This window comes from Dermacentor silvarum, chromosome 3 (genome assembly GCF_013339745.2).
Source record: "Dermacentor silvarum isolate Dsil-2018 chromosome 3, BIME_Dsil_1.4, whole genome shotgun sequence".
NCBI lineage: Eukaryota > Metazoa > Arthropoda > Arachnida > Ixodida > Ixodidae > Dermacentor > Dermacentor silvarum.
This window is the reverse complement of record NC_051156.1, coordinates 43,841,651-43,863,956: the sequence shown is the minus strand read 5'-3', so window position 1 is coordinate 43,863,956 and position 22,306 is coordinate 43,841,651. Positions and strand designations below refer to the sequence as shown.

General features: G+C 46.5%; 1 protein-coding gene across 1 annotated transcript in view; it reads left to right on the top strand.

Annotated features, from left to right (window-relative positions):
- Positions 1–22,306, top strand: part of LOC119445413 (fatty acid synthase) — a 244,931-nt gene that overhangs the window by 207,283 nt on the left and 15,342 nt on the right. The window contains exon 23 of the mRNA XM_037709704.2: positions 19,983–20,226. Coding sequence (XP_037565632.1) covers positions 19,983–20,226 — 244 coding nt within the window. The remainder of the gene's footprint in view (positions 1–19,982; positions 20,227–22,306) is intronic.

The window sequence follows — 22,306 nt, the reverse complement described above, 5'->3', positions numbered from 1 at the left end:
GAAATCGGCTCGACAAGGTTTTGCCGTGGAAATTCCGAACAAGTGCTGTGAGCCGAATTGCCACGGCAATTATGCGGCCGCACCGAAAGTTCATGTTCTCATATTTCCTCAGGACGATGATCTCTGTAGGAAATGGTTGAGAGCAGCCCCAAGATCAAACCACGTCGTTACAAACCACACAGTAAGCTTCAGTCTGTCGTAATTGATTTTTGTGATTTGTAGTAATAATGAGAATTCCGTCGGATGTACGGCAGAAGTGTCTTGAAAAGAGCTTTGATAAAGATGTAAGATATTATTTGGCAAATAGATGCCTAACTTAAACAGTTCCTATATACGTAGCCTTTTTTTAGGTCTGCGAAGTTCGCTTCATCGAGAGTGACATCGTCCGCTACGCATCGTACCTGGACGATATTACAGGACGCACAGTTACTGCACCGTTAGCCCACATCCGCCTTCGTGCAAATGCAGTACCATCACAGTTTCCCGGGTGCCCTAATTATGTGTCAACCAAACGAAACACTCCAGAAAGCCCAAAGTCGAAGCGATTGCGTCTTGTATCAGCTGCATTACAACATGCTCGAAGAGTCTGCGGAAGTTTCTACCACGAAGAGAAGGCAGACAAGGTCTCGAGCACCGATGATTTGTATGACTACATAAGAGCAATGAAGTCACAATTTTTTAAAGTGTTTAAATGTAATCAAAGCCGTGACCAACATAGTTGAAAACGGAGCGCCCTTTATTGAATGCTCTGTTGTCGTGAATGACGACATGAATGTCACTGTAAAGTTTTTAAAGACGCCTGTGGTGAGAGTGGCGTCATATATGCTCGTTCCAGCTGCTGCGAAGAGCAAAATAGGAGTTGTTGAGCTACTTGAAAACATAAAAAATGGGACGCGGGACTGATGTCAACCACGGAGAACACACAAAAGGATGTTTGCGACAGCATTGGGTTCCTTCTTGAAAGTTGTTCTTTGTCATCGATCCTATGCACATAGTGAAATGCGTCCGGAACAATTGGCTCAATAAAATAAAGACGATAAGCACTGTTTCTACTTTCCTGAGTTTCACGCCGAAGAAGTGCAAGGACAACGCATGCGCTCTGTAAACAATCCGGGATCTCTATAGCTGCGAACAGCTGCTTTGATGTGGACATAGTTCGACTAGAAAGGCCTTGTGTCCATCAAGCATTGAAAGACAACATATGAAACTTGCATTGAAAATGTATAATGACTCATTGCGAGTGCCCTACGGACCTTAGGAGCCAAGCACAACTTGCTTTTCTTCAATGAAATCCCAAATTTTGAGGACATTATACCAAAGTGGTGCAACATCGCGAACGTTAAAACACCGCACTAAAGGAAGCGGCTCAAGGACATATTTCAGGAACCCCTCTTACAGCGAAGCTGCTAAGGGCTCAGTCTCCGATGGTCGTGTCCGCGTGTAGAAAAACACCGCATATCCACGGGGTGAATGATGATGAATGGGCGAAGCTCCGGAGGGAATCATCGGTAAACCGTGAATCTTCCGTGTAATTCGCCCAGTCTCGCCGCACTAAATCGAACGATTGACTTGCACCAATGACACGCGCCATATGTGACGTCATTCCTATTTTATAACAGCGCCCTTCATTATAATTGTACCATCTCCCGCTTAAGGGGACGCTAGCACAAACGCGTTAGAAACGTGCAGTACTCTCTAGTAAGCGGGAGAGGCCACAGCGTCTTACGCAGCCGTTTACACATGCCGGAACATGCACCGGGTTTGCCGACGCCATCACATGACGGCTGAGAGAGTATAACCCCCGTATTCATAAACGCTCCTCGACTTGAACTTGACTTGCCACTGCCTTCAACGCGTTTCGAACGCGCTGCCCAAGGCGGTGGCAAGAAGAAGAAGAAGAAGAAATAAACTTTATTAAAACGTGAAAGGGTGAATGTGGTTGGGGCCCTTAGTCAACACCACCTAGAACTAGAGAAGGCCTGCGCAAGTCCTTCTCTCCACAGCGCCTACGTCACCACTGTGAGATCTCCGGGATTTCGGCGACAGCGGCGGCGCTAGGTGGTGTTGGCGCAGCGCACGCAGAGCGCGTGTACCAGTTTCCGTCGGACTCCGCTCAATATGCAACGTGGACGAAGGCTGTGCGACGGGAAAACTTCGTACCTACGAAGTACACAGTGGTAAGCACATGTTCCCTTTCGCTTTTCGCGGTCGTACTTCTCGTGAGAGCAAGGTTTGGTTGATTGTATTGCGTGATACTTGTATCTCTTACGACGCGCTATACACTTCAAGGAATGAAAACTGAACAGATACTGTTTCAGTGTAATTTTGTTATGTGTTCGTGCTTTTAAGTGTATAATGCAATGCATAGGCCTCAGTTGCGCGTCTGTCTAATCATAAATTTATTTCGCGCCATGTGTTCGACAGTGAAATTGACATCGAACAGACGCTGTACAGGGCGTAGTTACGATACATGTGAAGCGTCCGCCATGTATCCAAGTGCAGAATTAACGATGGCTCACGGCATAACATCCCAAATCCAGATTCGCACAGCGTCCTTCATGGCTGTGTCGTGCTTGCCATACTGAAGCAGAGATATAAAGCAACAACTGCCTTAGTCTGTACAAGCGGCTTGCTCTACTCGCGGACAACTTTCTGTGGCAATGAAGGAAAAGCTACGGGCGCGTGGATGCGGCAGCGTTTGACAGTGGTTTTGGTTGTTCGTAACAGACGCTTAATCGACGCAGCTTCCACTGCATCTGTTTCGCGTTTGCCCAGACGCGGAAGCCGCAAAATAAGTGAACTTTTACACTCAGTGGTGTGTTCTGCCTTATTTAACTGTGGCTAATAAGCAGTTTGTTTTCTCTTTCTCTTTCTCAGTCTAAGCCAACGTGAATTAACACGCGGGATTCTTTTCAGAAGCGCTCTGACTTGTGCGCGCTTTGCCTCCGTAGCTTTCCCTTTATTGCCACAAAGTTGTCCGCGAGTATAGGATCTTATAACTCTGTAAAACGTCACTTTCTTCTTATACTTCGTCCTTGTGCTTGCGTTGCAGGTCTGTGAGCACCACTTCCATGAAAATGGCTTCGTGGACTCGGCGAGCTATACCGACAACATGACTGGAAAAGTAATTGAAGTACCCCTCAAACTAAGGCGATTGAAGCCTTCTGAAATCCCAAGCATCTTTCCCAATTGCCCTGCCTACTTGTCTCGACAAGCAACTAAAGCACGTGAGAGCCCCGAAGAAAAGCGCGCTCGTCTTGATGCAGAGGCATTACAAGAAACTATCAAATTATCAGTGCAGTATAACGAAGCAGAAGAAAAGAAGAATGCCATCGCCAGTTTCGGAGACCTATTGAAAGCAATAGGTGGTCTCTCTCTTACTGACTTCTGGAGCAAGGTCGTCACTCAAACACAAGTACTTTTTCTCAACTTCCTCAACCAAGAAGCGCCAGTTGTGCATTGTGCGGTGACAGTGTCCTCGGACCTTTCTTTGGTGGTGTATGCCGGTGAAACGAGATTGGAAAACCTAGGTTTATCTGTGCTTCCCTCGACGATCTCTGACTTCAGAGTGCTTCAGAAAGTTTTGTGCGACGTGGAAGATGTCATGAAGGATTCTTCAAAGAATGAACTTCAGTTAGAGATTCTGCTGAAGCGTATTGTGGCACTCCTGGAGCAACTATCATCATCAGCTCTTCCACATGAGTGGCAAGTGCAAGTTGTCAAATTTGTGACACAGCAGCTTCAAGTTCTCCTCACCAAGGCATCAATTTACCCAGCCGAATTTCTCGTGTTCTACAGCCTTGTGTACACTATATCGCCACATGCAAGTACAGCAAAACTGAAGCTTCCACATCCCCAAACAATAAGGCGCATTTGTGCTTCTTACAATGCTAGCCCATCCAGGGAGCAACAAGATGAGCTTTCCTCTCATATGCAAGGAGGCTGGCGTCAACACTAAAAGACCATGAGCGCTTTGTCCCGCTTATGACGGACGAGAACCACCTGCAGGCATCCTTTCAATACAAGGGTGGATATGTGACAGGTTCAGCGACAGTGAGAATGCAGCAAAAAACAGCATACGTTTTTATGATGCAAAGCTTGTTATCATCGAACAAGGATGTTGTGCACATACTTCCAGTGGCAAAGGTAGAAGCAAAGCAACTGCATCATTTTCTTGATCTGCTGATCAGGCAACTAGAAGACATTGGCATACAAGTAGTTGCAGTGGTGTCTGATAACAACTCGATCAACCGAAAGACAATGTCGTTTTTTGCCGATCCTCCCAAATTGAGCATTGTTTACAGGCACCCCTCGGACTCATCAAGGCCCTTGTTTTTCATCCTGGATACCGTGCATATCCTTAAGTGCATCCGAAATAACTGGCTGAACCAACGTAATTGTGGAAGATGCATCTTCTTTCCTGGTTTCGGTTCCCTCACGGAAAGACCATCTGTGCTGACAGCCTCCTTTAATACGCTATGCAAGTTGCATGAGGGAGAAAAAAATGAGCTTTTGCGGCTTGCTCCAACTTTGTCTTTTAAAGCTCTGAATCCATCCAATCTGGAGCGACAGAGTGTCAAGCTCGCACTCAGGATATTCAACAGTTCCACTGTTGCAGCACTAAGGAGCACCAAAGTGGCACTTGATCATGCAAATGGTACATTGGAATTTATTAACATTGTTCTGACATGGTGGAACATAGTCAATGTGAAGACACCATTGAAGGGCCAGCGCCTGAGAGACCCTTTTCAAGAACCGATAAGTGCACTCAAATGCCGCCAGATTGACTATCTAAACAAGATTGTAGATTGGTTGGACTACTGGCAGAGCTTGAAACATGATGCTGGCCAGTAAACTCCTGAAACACACACAGCACTGCGTCATACCTCACATGCTCTTATTGAGGTGTCAGCATATTGCATTGAAGAGCTTGGGTTCAGGTGTGTTTTATTAGGGAAGTTTCAAACTGACAGCTTGGAGGACCGCTTCGGCCGATATAGACAGCTGTCTGGTGCCCCAATATCATGTTTCAATACGTTAGATTTATGAATCTGAGCAGAAGCTAAGACTCTAGAAACTACTTGATCTTCCCAACTTCGATGCCACTGCACCTTGTCTTCCCACCACGGACGTACAAGTCGTCGTCAAACAATTTGATGTTACAGTGACCGATGATGATGTGAAGCAGAAGGAGGCAATGCTACCAGCTATCACATATGTAGCTGGATATTGTGCACACGCTGCAGTGAAAAAACTTGTCTGTTCGTCATGCCAAGAAAACTTGATTATTGACAATCGGAGTATAGAACTGGAAGATGATATGTTGATTGCAAATGCAACACGAGGTGGACTGAAATTTCCGCGGGCGGTAGTTGTGCATGCTGTGCTAATGATGCAAATTGCCCTTGATAAGCTAAGAATTGCGAAGTATGCATCGACATTTTTTGCTTGTGCAAAACAAAAAGAAGTGCTTGTCAGCCTCACAACTTCCCTAATTGACTGTAACGAAGACTTGGACTTCTGCGATGATGGGCACTCACCTGAAATAGTGCTAAACTATGTTCTCAGTGCTGCTGCTAACACACTGCTCAACAATCTGTGTAAAGTTGAGAATATCAAGCTGGCTGAAAGCAAGACTGCAAAGCGTAACAAAGATGGAGACAAACTTACTGAAAGCAAGGCTTCGAAACGGAAGCTGAAAACTCTTTTAGGATAATCATTTTTCTGAAGGATTTTTCTGCCTGCATGCATTATTATGCGTCATGAATAAATATGTGTCAAAAGAAAATTTATAGCTGTGCATTGTTATAAATTTCATGTGCTCGGCTGTGAAGAGCCTGGTGAATTATTTTAAGCCTACGTTTTTTAAGCATCCTGAAAATATCCGGCAGTACAATTATTTTCTATATCATCAAAGTCGCAAGGGCAAAAAAAAGATGTGGGCAAAAACTGCATGTTGGACTGAAAAACCTTGGAAGTATCAGGGAAGGCCAGCTTTTAGGCTGATCTCACTGCGACGACGTCACGGAGCCCTGTACAGGCCTTCTCTAGTTCTAGGTGGTGTTGATCAGGGCCAACCAGACCTGAGGCTCGGAGCGACGGAGGATCGCCTCCCACTGCGCATATGTTGGTTGGGGGGATTTTAGAATGGGGGTATCAGTTGGTTGTTTTGGGCACTCCATCGTGACGTGGAAAGTCGTCGGCGGTGCACCGCAGCCTGGGCAGGTGGTGGGGCATAAGGTTGGGGAGAATTTGTTGAGAAGGAGGAGGTTAGGATACGAGTTGGTTTGAAGCCGCCTCAGGGAGACGGCTTCATTGCGGGAGAAGGATTTTTGTGGAGGATGATATTGCAAGCGCCCTAGTCTGTAATAGTCTAGAGTGTCACGGTATGCGTTGTGCAAATTGTGGGAGGCTTGATCTGGGTTGGTCGCCTCACTGCCAGGGGCCCGGCAGGTTAGCTCTCGGGCAGCCGCATGAGCGCGGTCATTGCCCGACAGTGAGGCGTGACCAGGTGTCCAAATCAGCCTGATGCGTGGTATTGAGGGATCTGGAGTTGCGGGGAGTTTGCGTATGCTGGTGAGAGCGCGGTTAGCTTCCTGAGGTATATAACCCCTGAGGCAGGCTCGACATGCGTCTTGCGAGTCTGTTATTATGATGTGGTCGTGATTTAGTGATCTTTTCCTGTGAGTGACGATGTGGTTGATGGCGAGTGCTATGGCCACCGTCTCCCCCGTGAGTGTAGCCCCGGTTTCGACGCTGCATGAGGATACGATATCACCCTGATCGTCCACCACCACCGACACTTGTTTTTCTTTGTTCTCGGTCGAAAAAGTGTACTGGGCAGCGTCGGTATAATAGGCGGTGCCCTCGTCAAGTTCAAGTCGAGGAGCGTTTATGAATACGGGGGTAAGGCGGAGAGGCCACAGCGTCTTACACCAGCTTCTTAAACGGGCCGTAACGCGCTAGCACAAACGCGTTAGAAACGCGCAACCCGCCGCGGTAGCTCAGTTAGCCAAGGCGTTGCGCTGCTGAGCTCGAGATCGCGGGATCGAATCCCGGCCTCGGCGGCCGCATTTCGATGGAGGCGAAATGCAAGAATGCCCGTGTGCTTGCGTTGTAGTGCACGTTAAAGCACCCCAGGTGGTCAAAATTAATCCGGAGCCCTCCACTACGGCGTGCCTCATAATCAGAACTGGTTTTGGCACGTAAAAACCCCAGAGAGAGAAGAAAGAGAAAGAGAGAAACGCGCAGTCTTTCGTTAATGTTGGGTATTTATTGTCATCGTGGTGCGTGTGTCCATGTGCGCTTCGTGGTGTAGTGGCTAGCGCCGCGCGTTCGGAAGCGAGGGGTCCCTGGTTCGATTCCGCGCTACGGAGACAACTTTCGCAATTTTTTTCATAAAAGTAGACGTGGCTACCTACTACGACGACGACTACTACTACTACTACTACATACTGCAGAGGAGGGACAGACCCACACCCTAAGGAGCTTCGCCCCTAAAAAGCTCTCATTGGCCGTATGCTGTATGTGCGAGTGAAACCGCGCGAGGGACGCGCGCTTTGATGGGTAGCGACCGCACGGCGGAGAGCAAACGCGACTTCTTCCGTCGTGCGAAAGGCCGTGGGGGAACGGGAGGGAGGGAGGGGAGGCGACATTTAGCTGCGGCACCAAATGCGTATCTTGCCACCGGGCGCAAGGGGACCTGGCGACTCAATCACCAACGCGAAATGAGGAAAGCGGTAGGCAGCGCGGGAGGGAGGGAGTGCGGCTTTTGCTCTGCGAGGAATTACCTGCGTACTTGTAGTTTGCGCGGCGAGGGGCGGTCGCGCGCACCGTATCTTGAAAGCAATCTGCAACACGGCTCCTACCTTTGTATGCGCTGTGCTTTCGCCGCTCAGTTTCCGTCGAAGCGATAGACCGCATGAACATTCGCTCGCTGCTACTGGCGCGCTGACTCACCCCAGCGTTTTGACAGCGGTTGTGTGTGGTCATCGAGTGTTTGCTTGCGTGGTCATTGATTCATGTTTGCTTGTGCGCGCTGACACCATCCTTGTGAATTCAATTAGTAAGCGAATGTGTCCAAGTTTACAGAGCCGATAAAACTGCCATCCTTACTCCGCATAGCTCGCTACTAATTTTCTATCGCAATTGATGCTTCGCCTTTCAGGCGAAACTGCGTCTTTTTCGTTTCGCACTTTTAACATTTCACCCTGAGAAGATTTAACATAAAAGGCATGCGCTGTGAGTGTTTTGTTTCATGAAATTTGTTTATGGGCTGTAATTCTCAAAATGCTCAGGAGCTGTATAAACTTGGACATGTAGCCGCACCAGCAACGCGCAGAACTGTTGTCGAAGGCGGCGGCGTTTTGCCCGCGTTCGCACCGAACGCGCGCAGCGTTGGTGACATGTTTATGAAGAATGTGCCAACCTTTGCTGTACACCCTATGGTGGTGTACCGTAGCGACTATAAGGCCATGGGCCCTGTGGTCACTAAATAAATGAACACCACCGGATCATATATATTTCTCATTCTTTAATAGTTCAAATAACCAATTTCACCATCACATCTTAATAGTCATAATTGCCAGTAAATAACTCTCACCATTGTACAGCTTCTCAGGTCTTCCATCTCCACCCAAGTGTAAGGGTTGACAGATTTTTAACACGAAGGTATTTTATGCCGGGGTCCACCAAGACTTCACTGACGTATTTCCGTCACGGAAATACGTCATAGAACATAATACAAAGAAAGAAACCAGAAGAAAAAGTTCCACAAGCATGCAAAATTTGGAAATCGAACCCACGACCTCTCGGTCCGCGACGATAGATCGCCGAGCGTTTAACCCATTGCGCCACAAACGCATTTGCAGAGAGCTACACAGACGCGCCTTATATATCTAACACTCCTCCGTGTACCCGCGCTCTTGCTCGGGGCGGTGCCGCCGCCTACGAGCAGAAAAGACAAGTGCTGCATTATGACACTAACGCGCACCGACAGTGAACGCTTCGGTGGTCTCAGCACTACGACGCCTCGATGCCAGCATTCGAAGGGACGCTGGCATCAAGAAGCACTACCAACGCCACCTAGGTGGCGTTCACCGTACTCAGCACAGCGGAGCGTGGCCTCCGCAATTAGCTCTGAAAATGTTTCTGAAGTTGATCGCGGAGGCTGCAATTACGACGCGCTGTACGCGCTGATTTGACTCGGTGACGATTCAGTTACGTGCTTTGTCTTGCGCGTTGTATTAGTGTGTCAATTACGTGCTTCGTCTTTCGCGTTGTGCTAGCGTGTGCAGCGTAGTGCAGCTTCCATATGCACGACGGTTGCTCATGGTCATCGACGTTGGTAGTCGTGATGGAGGAGACGTGCCACCAGGCGTCAGCGTGGGTGCATCAACGCCTAAGGGCGCTTTAGCCACAAAACACCAATAGACATTATATATCAATGTGCAATAAACATTACACTACTTCTGTGAAGACACGTTTCACTTTCGTGGTCTATACCGATTCCTATATAAGAGGGATCAACCACATTTTTTTTCCTTCAATGGATAATCCCAAGGTGGTTTTTTGCATCATCTTCTTGAATGGCTGGACACTTGAAGAAGCAAGGACCTTAATAGTGGCACGCTAACCGAGGACACCCACCAAACGACAATTGCGCTGCTAGAAATCACCAGCTACTGCTTCAGTGAGCTGCGTCTCTCTTACGTACTTCTGGGAAAGCTTCATGTTGACAGCTTAGAAGAATGCTTCGCGCAGTACAGGCAGTTCGCGGGCTCTCAGTACCTCGTGTCCATCCTACAGCTGTATGAAGGAGAAATAAGTTAATGCTGCAAAGCTCATCGCCCGTGATCCCTTCATATCGCGTGGATGATGGCACATGGGATGATAGATGGGAAAACCTCCGCACTCATTCGAACGCACCCAGGTCAAACTGGAATGTCGTAGTGACTGCCGACACGCTGGCAAAAATTTCTGACATCATTCCTGTCCTCGTATACGCAGCCGGATATAACATTTATGCAACATTAAAACGACTAAATTGCTTGAAATGGAGGGCGCTGCTAACAATTTACATGCCCATAAATGTTGCCGTAGCGCAGCAACACTACGAGTTCGCACAAGTATTAGACCGAGGTGGCCTTGTGTTTCCCGCAATGTGTATCGTGAATGTTGTTACCGACTGCTACGCTGTTGTAGGCCAGCTGTCTGAGAAGACTGACTTTTTGATGGAAGCAAATGAGCGGCAACTTGTAACAGACTTCACTTAAGAGTTGTTTGCAACTGAGGAGTCTTGTGACTTCGACGAATGTGAAGAACGACCCACCGGTGAAGTTGTCATGAGAAATGTGTTATGGTGCAGTGCTAACATTTTGTTGAAGAAATTTTGTGGTGGCATGAACGACAAACTATTTGACGCCGACTATAAATCAAGGCGATAGAGCTACTCTGAAGGAGAGGGCAGCACTGTGATTTTTAAATTTAAGCTGTGTTACCTGTCATGATGTACGCGAAATCCGTTCTCAGTTCTCAGGTTGAAGCATGTCATTTTGTATTCTTGACAGGGTTTTTATTAATGCAGCTCGTAAATGGTTCTGCGTAAATAAAATCCCCTTGAACACCCTCTGTGCTCTGCGTGTCATCTGGTCAACTATGCCTAAAAAACAATAATCGCGCTCCGGTTAACGTTGCAGGTAAATGCGAGATCCCTTCATTCAACCCAAGCACACAGCCGGTCTCCTCTCCGCAACGTCAGTCGCTGAGCGCTCACGCCTTCTTTATGTCTAGGTGATGTTGCTTGGCGTCGTGGCGATTCCCTCTCCCCTCAAGCAACACCTGTCGCGCTGCTGCTTCAGCAGGTGTTCCATTTGGCCGCTCTGCTCCGTTGAGGCGCGCTGCCGCGTCGCCAAGCTCTGGTTCAAAAACCACGAAGCCGATCTCCGCACTTGGGCTAGCTTCAAAACCAGCATCGCGAACGTTTTCGGTCGCCCTGGTGTGCGCAAACTTTGCGCTGAACAACGCCTACAAAGCCGATCCCAGCAAACTGGTGAAACGTTGAGGACATCGTCGACCTCTGCCGGCGCGTCAACCCAACGATGGCGGAGGCGGACAAAGTACGTCACATCATGAAGGGCATTTCCGACGATGCCTTTCGTGTGCTGCTGTCCAAAAACCTAGGCACTGTTTCTCAGGTCATTGAGCTTTGCCAGAGTTTCGACGAGCTCTGCAGACAGTGTCTTTTCACACGGTGCCCACATGTGTCCGATGAAAGCCTCGCGAGCGTGGCCGCGGCTCCAGAAATGGACTCCCTGCTTTGCCAGATAAAGGAGTTCGTCCGTGCTGAGGTCGCTCGTCAGCTTTCGCTGCTGTCCTCAACCACGCCACCACCCTCGCCTTTGCCGGCCAACCTTCGCCAGGTCATCCACGAGCAAGTTTGCGCAGCTCTCCCTTCTGCCCGCGAGACTCCACCGCTGCCGACGCCCGTTGCTTTTCCCGAGGTGACTGCACCTCTCAGCTATGCCGAGGCTCTAGCGCGGCCCCCACCTCAGGCCTTTGCGCCATTCCCATCAGCCGTGCCACTGCGTCCAGCTCCTCAATTCGTTCAGCCGCGGTACTCACACAGCAGTGGACAATGGCACACTCCTGACAACCGGCCAATATGTTTTGAGTGTGGTCTACCTGGCCACATTGCACGATTTTGCCGTCGCCGCGCACAATCCTAGCGCCGTCGTTTCGACACCGAACCACACGTTTCCCCATACCCGTCAATCTCCGCGTCACAGAACCCTGGCCCGATGTCTTCCTATTCCGACCACCGCCCTCTTGTTGACCGCCGTTCGCCATCACCTCGACGCCGCTCGCTTTCACCGATGCGTCTTCGTCCTTCCACGCCTGAACGGGAAAACTAATCGCCGCAGTTCCAGAGGCAAGACCTGCGTCACCCACGAATAGACCAAGTCCTCTCTCTTCTCCGACTAATGTTATTAACGTAAATGTGGACGGCGTCGCTGCACTCGCTCTCGTTGACACTGGTGCTGCAGTTTCAGTTATTAGTGCCAAACTTTGCCGTTCGCTCAGAAAAGTTAAGACGCGCCTGTCGAACGTATCACTTCCTACTGCAAGCGCCGACCGCATCACGCCTGCAGCTGCGTGTATTGCTCGCGTTGTGATCAACGGCCTCCTCTACATCGTCGAATTTTGGTGCTGTGTTCTCGTTCCGTGATCTTATTTTGGTCTGGGACTTCCTTTCCGCTAATAAGGCCGTCATCGACTGTTCTCGTGCTGAAGTGGAATTTCAAACGCTGTGTCATGCCCACTCCTTGACGCTTGTGAACCTGAAGATAAAGTATTTGTTGCCGAAGACGTTACAATTCCACCGCACTCATCTGCCCTTGCCACAGTGTCACATGCAACATTGTAGATGGGGCCAGCGCACCTTTTACGCCATCTGCCATTTTCGCTCGTCGCAAATGTTCCCGGCTGCCTTTCGCTCTTTTGGACATTCATGCCGGCGTCAGCATACTGCTCGTCGCCAACCGATTGTCCTGTCCTCTCACATTGCTTCGTGGGGAGTGCGTTGGCCGCGTCCAGTGTGTCGACCCTGCTGCCATCATTGGCATGCCAACTGGTTCCATCGCCACTCATGAGGTCGCCGGAGTGACCTGTAACCCCGCACAGGAGCCGACTTCGCCCGATGTTTTACATGGCTCCATCGCCGACACATTGACAGTTTCCCAACGCGCCCAGCTTCTACACCTACTCGACAAGTTCCGTTCGTCTTTCGACTGCTAATCTAATCTAATCTAATATGAATACAGGACAAGAGAACAGCAGGCAGCGTTTCTCAACCGGAACAGCTCAAACAATCTCGAGCTCGCGCCTCCCGGACGACTGGCGATGTGGCTGTAGCGCCGGGTATTCCTCTTCACACCCGTCTAGCAAGTCCATTCTAAGACTGCCATGGCTAGACCACGGAAATTAGACACCAGAACAGCGTGAATGGAATGCTGGATCATGTGTTGTGTTTGACACAGCTTCAGTGGACATTCACGTTCGCAGGGCGGGATGGCGGCCAATTTATTTTATTTTAAAAGTAATATTTTATGGTTAACACGGTCGTATGCTTTTCGGAGGTCTATGTACAAGTCTGAGGATAAAATAATTTTTTGTATATTTCCGAAATTGTGTTTTGTGTACGGTTAGTTCGCTTTTATTTGATGTTGTTTTATTTAAATGTGCACTGGAAATCGCGTAAGATACCGAGTTTACACGATAGTTTTGATATAAGTAGTAGTAATACTTGCGATGCTGTTTGACAATACTGAAAACATGGACAACGTTCGTGATTCATTGAAATACGACCGTCGAATCAGTCCAGTACTTGTTTGACAGGTTGAGATTATCATGTGGAAATCCTAATACTTTTTACAGTACCACTGAAACCATTATTAGAAAAGCTTTTTGTTTGTCACGTTAGTAGCTGTGTGCAAATTCACAGAGCAAGTGCAATACAAGGACAAGGTGAACGTGAATGAGGACTGCGCTTCTCGTGGTTGACGTTATTATTGTGCGTGTCTTGTCTCCGCACGTTCAGTTTCCATCATAGGTGATAAACTAGCCAGTTCACACAGTTTACTAGCAGCAGTAATCGATAGCTTGGTTTCCGCCATGTCACTGCTTTCGTCCCTTGGTCATAGTCTACTCCCACATACAAAAATGTCCCGGACAGTAACCATCCTCACACAATAATGTGTCGTGTCCTAACTATTTAAACATTCTATGTTAGCACGGAACATTCTCGATCAACTGCCCTCCTTCCGCCGAGCTGTTCATCTCGTGTGTTGTGGTCTTCAGTGGGGACGTGCCTCGGTCGTCTATCTGTCGCGGTACAGAAAGTTTCGCAATCATAGTTGCCCGCACAATATATTCTATCAGGTTCAGAATGTTGACACATGCTTGTAATTTCCTACGCTTGGCGAGCCTGTCTCCAATGTCTTGAAATAATTTCTTCAAAGGGAACATTAACAATGGGCAGTACATCGATCCTTTATCGATCATTGGCGCCATTATGGAATTGGCAAGCGTTCCAATGACGAGTGCGTAATTGGTTATCACACTTTTTATAGACATGGTGAATATAATGAAGAATATTGTGATGGTTTTGATGGTGGAAGTAACGAGACAAAGACAGAGGTGTGATACGCAATTATGCAGAGTGAGCATTAAAGAGCTTGACGTGCGATGCTGACACGTATGTACACCCAGTGACCCATGTCTGCTCAGCAGGACAACAGTACCTAGTGGTCCAAGCAAGCAGACAACTTGGTTCAATGGGTATGGGAAAAAGGGTAAATACGGGCACACAAACAAACATGTCCAAAAGTTGGCGAGGTACCCAAAGAATGCTAACCAAAATATTATGTCATATAATGCGCGACAAGATATGTGAAGAAGATCAATTATATAGGAAGATTATGGCGTGTAGTCTTTTTAAAAGGTAATTTTAGTCTTATTTTCTGACGGTATATTTCGTGAAGGTTTTTTTTAACACGAAAGTGTTTTATGCCCGGGTCCACCAAGACTTCACTGACGTATTTCCGTCACGGAAATACGTCATAGAACATAATACAAAGAAAGAAACCAGAAGAAAAAGTTCCACAAACATGCAAAATTTGGAAATCGAACCCACGACCTCTCGGTCCGCGACGATAGATCGCCGAGCGTTTAACCCATTGCGCCACAAACGCATTTGCAGAGAGCTACACAGACGCGCCTTATATATCTAACACTCCTCCGTGTACCCGCGCTCTTGCTCGGGGCGGTGCCGCCGCCTACGAGCAGAAAAGACAAGTGCTGCATTATGACACTAACGCGCACCGACAGTGAACGCATCGGTGGTCTCAGCACTACGACGCCTCGATGCCAGCATTCGAAGGGACGCTGGCATCAAGAAGCACTACCAACGCCACCTAGGTGGCGTTCACCGTACTCAGCACAGCGGAGCGTGGCCTCCGCAATTAGCTCTGAAAATGTTTCTGAAGCTGATCGCGGAGGCTGCAATTACGACGCGCTGTACGCGCTGATTTGACTCGGTGACGATTCAGTTACGTGCTTTGTCTTGCGCGTTGTATTAGTGTGTCAGTTACGTGCTTCGTCTTTCGCGTTGTGCTAGCGTGTGCAGCGTAGTGCAGCTTCCATATGCACGACGGTTGCTCATGGTCATCGACGTTGGTAGTCGTGATGGAGGAGACGTGCCACCAGGCGTCAGCGTGGGTGCATCAACGCCTAAGGGCGCTTTAGCCACAAAACACCAATAGACATTATATATCAATGTGCAATAAACATTACACTACTTCTGTGAAGACACGTTTCACTTTCGTGTTCTATACCGATTCCTATATAAGAGGGATCAACCACATTTTTTTTCGGTCCTTCAGAAAATTCATTCGGCTCAAACCTAGATACCGTTCGCTGCTTCCTGGACTTTAGAACCCGAGGTGATGCCATAGATGTGAGCAAAATGTTTCTTTCTTTGCTAATCCTCCAAGATATTCGGCGCCTTGGCTTGTCTCGCCAACAGAAATTATGGATATGTATACAAATGTTATATGAAGCTACCCTCGGAATGGCTTCTACAAACTTCGTAAGCTGACCATATACGAGTATGTCCAGCTCTGCTCTGAGTAGCCAAAAAATAACTTCTTACATAAAAGCTGTACACTTATTGTCGCCTCACAAGCATTCCTAAGGCACACCGACCTATTAATGAAAAGGCAAATGATATTTATTTGATTATTTGAGTTTCTTTATTGTGTTTGATTCAACAATTCAATATGTTCCATTAACTTTTTCGCCACTTCTTTGAAATGAGCATGTCAGAATATGTCAAATTCCTTCATAAACCATGAATATAAAACGCCGGTTCACAGATATGTCTAATGCGCGCCGATTTGTTCATAGAATGTTTAATTTTATTTCACAAGTTCTGTTATTGACTTCACTTTCTCTCATTTAGCCATGCAGTATGTGCCACCCGGGATATGCCCGTTCTTGGCCAATCTTCGGGAATGTGTATTTCCTACTGCCAGACAAAACGTATAATCCCTAAGTGTAGCTTGATACGTGGCATACTTTTCTTTGCATACAGAAGTCACACCAAATTGCACGCATCGCCCTTAGCTCGAAAACACTTCATTACCCGCTTTACTTCAGCTAAGCTTCGCATAGATTCCAACGTCTGCGTTGGATCAGCATGACTTTGTTGTTATTGTTCCTTGACTGTGTTTTTCGTATGTTCACCTCTTCGCGCTCGATGTCATGCCTAATAGTTTCAGCTAACATCAAACTGTATAAGTTAAGCTCAACGTAGCAATCAGTTCTGTCCTGACGTTCATTCACCTGGCTTCCTGCGACCAATAGGAATTGGAGAACGTCTAAATCGTGTTGGTGGAGTGATATCCGCTGTGATAGCTCCAACTTGCTTGAACTGCTATCTAAGTGACCTCTTCGAAAGTGGAGCCTTTGTTTAGGTTGTGTGAGCTCGAATCATCTCTATTCTTGTCACGAAACTGTGCTGTCAATTGAGATATCACAAAGTCAGAAGGCTTATTTTCTTCTAGTTTCCGTGCAACCTTGTATTTCGAGAGCACATGCTGAGTCAGGCCTTCCTTTTTCTTGTTGCGTGGTCTTCTTACTTCATTGAATTTACCACAATTACAACAGCAAAAGCGGCTGCAGAAAGTACCGCTACATCGAACTGAACCTTCGGAATGAGATCCTGAGCACAAGACTCACTTACGTCTAGCACTACTGGGGATTTATTTCAGCTTTCATTTGTTCATCGTTGGCGCGAAGCAACGTACTGCTGCAACTGGAGGAGCATTCCTATGCCTGCTCATGTACACCTCGACAGGTTATGTTCTCTGCGTTGTAGTCTTTCCTACTATTTTTTAATTTTACGCTAAGAAATGCACAAATGATGAAGAGCTTGTTAGTGCCCGGATTTATGGCATTATAAAAGTTACTTTTACATACCTAAAACGGGCACTTATAGCAAGATCTTAGGCCCCATGGTGACTGGATTAGGCACAATAACTTCGCAAATCACGACCTCTTTTAAGTAGTGAATAAGTGTAGCCCATTTTAATGGTTACGAACTCACATAGCATCCACTTTTGAGGTCCGAAAGGCAACTATCAGATTGTGGAAGTCAAATCTTCAGAAGGCTTTGCTGAAGAAAGGAAAGGTTGCTTTTTTGTCGATCTAAATACCGTAGCAAACACGCTTAATAAATTTTTTTCTGTCTCAATGGGCACGTGCTGTAAATATTTAATATCGAGACTTCGCGTTCCGCCTAAAAATGACGCATCTAATGGAGCAACAAATAAAAGCACGAAATACGCCAGGAAAGCTGCTAAGTACTTAACGAGAAACATTTTCATTGACAGCAGTCAACAAATGTCATAACACAAAGAGTACGCCAAGTCAGGGGACGCATAGTCTCATTTCCCGCTTCGTGGCATTTTTTGAAATACCTCACTAATATAAGTGAAAACGAAAAATATTGGAGCAAAAAAAGCTTTGCATAATGTACGTTTCAAAGAAGTGTAAAAGTTATGCGAGCCGTAAAGCATGAATATTATTTGTACATTTTCAGGTTCTAGATTGTGCCTCCTCTCACTCCTAATAGGGTAGTTGGCTGAAAACGACTACTCAAGATTAACAGGAATGAATAGATCGTGATTTTTTGTATGTGTGTGTGTGTGTCTGACGTCTTCACGCACTCTGGGCGCTTGAGGGCTAGCCTGTAAATATTCCCGAAACTTGTTTGAACCAAAAAGTCTGCGTTTCTTGCGTAAGACAAGCTGCAGCTCATCACAAATTTTTGTGACGTACTTCAACACACACATGGGGTGAATTAAACGTTTGTTATGTAGTGGTAGCGGTATCACGAATCGTAAACTGTTCAAAAAGCTCTTGCTTAAGGGCGTTGCGGATCAGAACTATGGTATTATTCTTCGCAAAGTGCTTGTCTATTTATCACAGGTTTGAGGCACATGACTATGTCGTGACCTCATTTATTATACTTAATTAGAGAGATCGAATGAGGGCGCTATGAGAGCTGCAGTTTGTTAAAGAGGCGCAGAGCGTAATTCTCCTCATTTATTTTCGTCTTTACAAGAGCCGTCATCTGCTGGTGTGTCTGTATAGCTACAAAACGAGCAGAGACGCCAAAAAAAAGGACCGTGTAATTACAGTGAACAGAAATTCCAGCAGACTCTTCTACCTGCCGCCTAACGCATGCGCAGCGTAATCTATAGCCAAAGGTATTTGGATGCTAAAGTGTGCAGTACAGGTTTCTCAAAATTCTGCTCCTTACTGTCTCGAGTCCTCGCCTGCAGTTTAACATGGACGTGGTTGTTCAATGCCGAAGGATACTTTGGGTTATCATTTCTTCTTGCATCACACAACAGTGTCACGCAAATGGTGAGAGGTGCTCAAAAGCTCCACTAGCGTTGACAACGCAAGCGTTTATACACTACGTCAGATTGCCAGTTGCGCGCAGTCAGGAACAGCGTATGCCAATTCAGCAAAATCTTGTGCAGAGAAGTAACCAAATGGTCTTTTAGAACATGAACGAGCGCCACAAAAAAGCATTTTAAGGTGGTAAAAGCAAAGATAGGGATATATCGGAAACTTTAGAGCATTGTAAACGCGCGCTAAGCTGAATTGTCCGCACATAAATAAGCACCGAGTTGCTTTAGTTTCCAAGAACCCGCCGATTCAGAAAATTCGTTTATTTGAAGAATAGTGAGTGGTACGTTCTGCGAAAATAACGCTTACTCTGACAAAACAGGATATGCTGCTAGCGTTCTTACAAAAAAGAGCCTTATTCTCATTATAGGGATTAAATAAATATCGTTATTGATAGCAGCCGGTCACATTTATTTCATACCACCAAAAGTGAAATTATATTTTAAACCATGAGCATGAGGTGCTACAAGTAGATTGAATACCTTTTATTATGCCGTCTTTCGCATCGTGTTTGAACGCTAGATAAGTTTCTGGTGAGCTCTTCAGAAAAAAGTATTTCCACAGTTTGATGGCGCTGAAATAACGACGAAGCGCCGGTATTGGACTAGTGGTATTATCAAGTCTGGACATGCTGTGTTTTGCCATCAGCTTTTTAAAGAAAACCTTTTTTTTGCACCCGTTTCTCTTGGCAGTGTGCTGATTGGAAATACTACGTGGAGCTCAAACTTCGTTTGCATATTTCCTGAAAGACCGGCTGTAGAGCAGGGTGCTTCTGAAGTCGTTAATTGTGAATAACCCACCAAAATACTTCCCTCTATTACATGCACGAGTTTGAGGAGTAGAGCATCCCATACGTTTTTGCCATTCAAGTTTTATGGACCTATTTTAGGGATGTTTGCTGTACAGCGGCTTGATTCGTTCGTCATGGATATTTATTGGCACTGTGCGACGAAAAAGTGTCAAACGGCCTAAAATATGGAGCGTGCTCATCAACTTTCAAGGAGGCCTCTCGTCGAAACATACTACTTAGTTTTCTATTACGGGCCACAAGTTCTTCAGGAACACAAGTACTCCATGGTTTTCTTTTATTTTATCCAACTACAGTAGACGTATAATTTGTCTGAGTGAATGGGCAGAAGTTTTCAGTGTTTGGTACATATCGATGTATTTTAGGCAACTTGCCGTTTTCATTCTTTACCCAACTGCAACTGTAGGAGAATAGATTACAGTCAATGACAATGTAATCAGTTTTAAATTTGACAAGCACATACTGACAGCCATTGGTTGCACCGGCGAATGGTAGCTAGTTTTGCTGGAACTTTTGCAATACTATTCGTATGAAACACAAGTTCAACATCTCTCCTGATGCACCGAAACCTAATTCAGTAATTATCGTTTTCCCTTCCTAGTTCAGATGCCTCCAGACTGTTTTATTCTCTTTTCAGCTGCTCCGCGATGGGCTTCTTGAAAACCAGACAGCCGAGTACTTTGAGACAGTATTCAAAATCAAGATTGATGGCACCCGACACCTGGATGAACTCTCCTGCAAGATGTGCCCGGAACTGGACCATTTCGTCTGTTTCTCATCACTCGCCTCCGGTATGGGCAACGTGGGGCAGACAAACTACGGCTACGCTAACTCTGCAATGGAACGCATCTGCGAGCTTCGTGCTGCTCGTGGGCTGCCCGGTAAGTCTTCTGCATTGTTGGCAGCTATTTGTTGGCGAAGCAAAAAAATAGCCTACATAATTCCTATTGACCCTTTTTGCGGCGATCTCGTCGGCACTGCTATGTTTGATCACGTGGTGACGCGTTCATTGCTTGCTTCAGCTGCCTCCGTGTTTACAATGGATATACATGACGCCTGGTGGGTCTCAGGAAACCTGTTTCGGGAGATATCACAGACGCTGAGTGGGTGGATGACACGAAGTTTTGGCTGCAGCTTCAGAGGACATGTAAAAGCGCTTTTGGAGCTCATAAAGCTTTGTCCAAACGGCGCGAGCAGCGTATATTGTGCTTGTTCTAAAAGCGAGGCTAAATATGTATTCCAATCTAGCGAAACTTACCGCTTATGAATTGAATCAGGATCAGCGTGTTTTGCTATTCGTTCTTTAATTGGCAAATACTTTGAAGCAGTGGCTTGTCACGTTTCTCACTCGCTGAAGTTCCTGGGTGCGGTCACCATATCTGATTATTTATTGCCTAATCACTCGTGGGTGTGCTCAGTTCCGATAGATTAGTTCCTGATGCGCACAAGGCTTGAAACGTAGCGGTTTTGCAAATTGTAATACGTTGTAGCAAAGATGTATTATGGCTGGTAACTCGCTTACTTCGGTGAACCGTCACAAAACACTCAGCATCACCAATTCGTGTGCTGTTGGTGTAATCGTTGGCATCCATGCTCTGGCGAATTGATTCAAGTGTGCCTCCATTCACATATTCTTAATACATTGCGATGGAGTGGGCATAAATGTGCGCGTAAGTTGGGGTAGATGTGTGCAGGTAACGTGCGCGAAACTAACGATGTCAGGAAGCGGTGCTACTCTCGTTGTCATTGTTCAGCCAGCGGTACTCACAGTTGCCGACGTTCCGGGTTGAAGTCTTTTCTTTCAAGGCTAGCGCACAACGCTGACGGATACGTGAAATTTTTTTCATCCACTAGGAAAGTCGTGCATCGAGAAGGGCCGGCAACACAGGCTGTCCGTATGTAGCAATAGTTCGTGAACTTGGTCACTCATTTTCAGTCTATTCATTGATATGCAAGTCGCTATTTTTGCAGCCAACTAGTACACACGTCCTCAATCCACCACTACACATTATGCAGCATGAATGGCGCAAAGTGCGTGAGCGAAAACCCAGTTGCATTTCCCACAGCTGATCGCACAGAAACAGGGGAGAATCGGTAATGGTTTCTTATCCGTGCGCTTTCGCTGAGGCAAGGTGCGGCGCGCCGTCGAAAGCGCCATCTCCTTTCTCGAGAACAAATGGCTCTGCCAAAAGGGTCAATACTAATGCCGTGCTGAGACCTATACCATTCGTGAAATTCCTGCATTAGTGCCGCATCGCGGCTATGATTTTATCCCTAGACGGAATGAATTGGTCCCGTAAATTTAAATAATGAAACATAGGTTATTTGAGTAGCGTGAAAATAGGTCGTTGTTTGCCGCTTTACTATAATGACAGGTTGGATTACGTTCTTACAGTATTATGTATAGTAGAATATTCGTGTAGCAGCAGACGGCAACGCAGATGATGTAACTTTCTGAGACTTGGTGCTCTCTAATAACCGAATTCCATTTTCTCAAAGAAAAAATTGAGCTATCTTTAGAGCTTTGGTGCTGTGCATGACTATAGTACCGTGGAAATGCGTGACAAGCATTGCAATGTAACAACATTTATTGTAGCACGAGACTAACGATTAACTGCGTATTTTATTTGTTAGTGGGTGCTTGATTGATTTATTTATTTTGGTACTTATTTCGTGAATAATGCAGCCTGAAGATTAAGCGAGACGGGCGAGAAATGAACATAGCAAAAACGAAGTTGCAACAAGATAAAGCAATATTATCGCACAAATAAAGTAGTGAGCAAACAAACCTGACTGGCATAGTTGCAAGCAACAATTCCACAACTCTGTAAAATCAGCCCTATGCGCACTCGAACTTGTATCGGGAGAGGAAACAGGCCTAATTTGCTTTCAGCTGACAGCAAGCTTCATATATGGTCCCTTCTGTCTGTGAACAGTGAACAGCCTAGATTCAAAGACCAC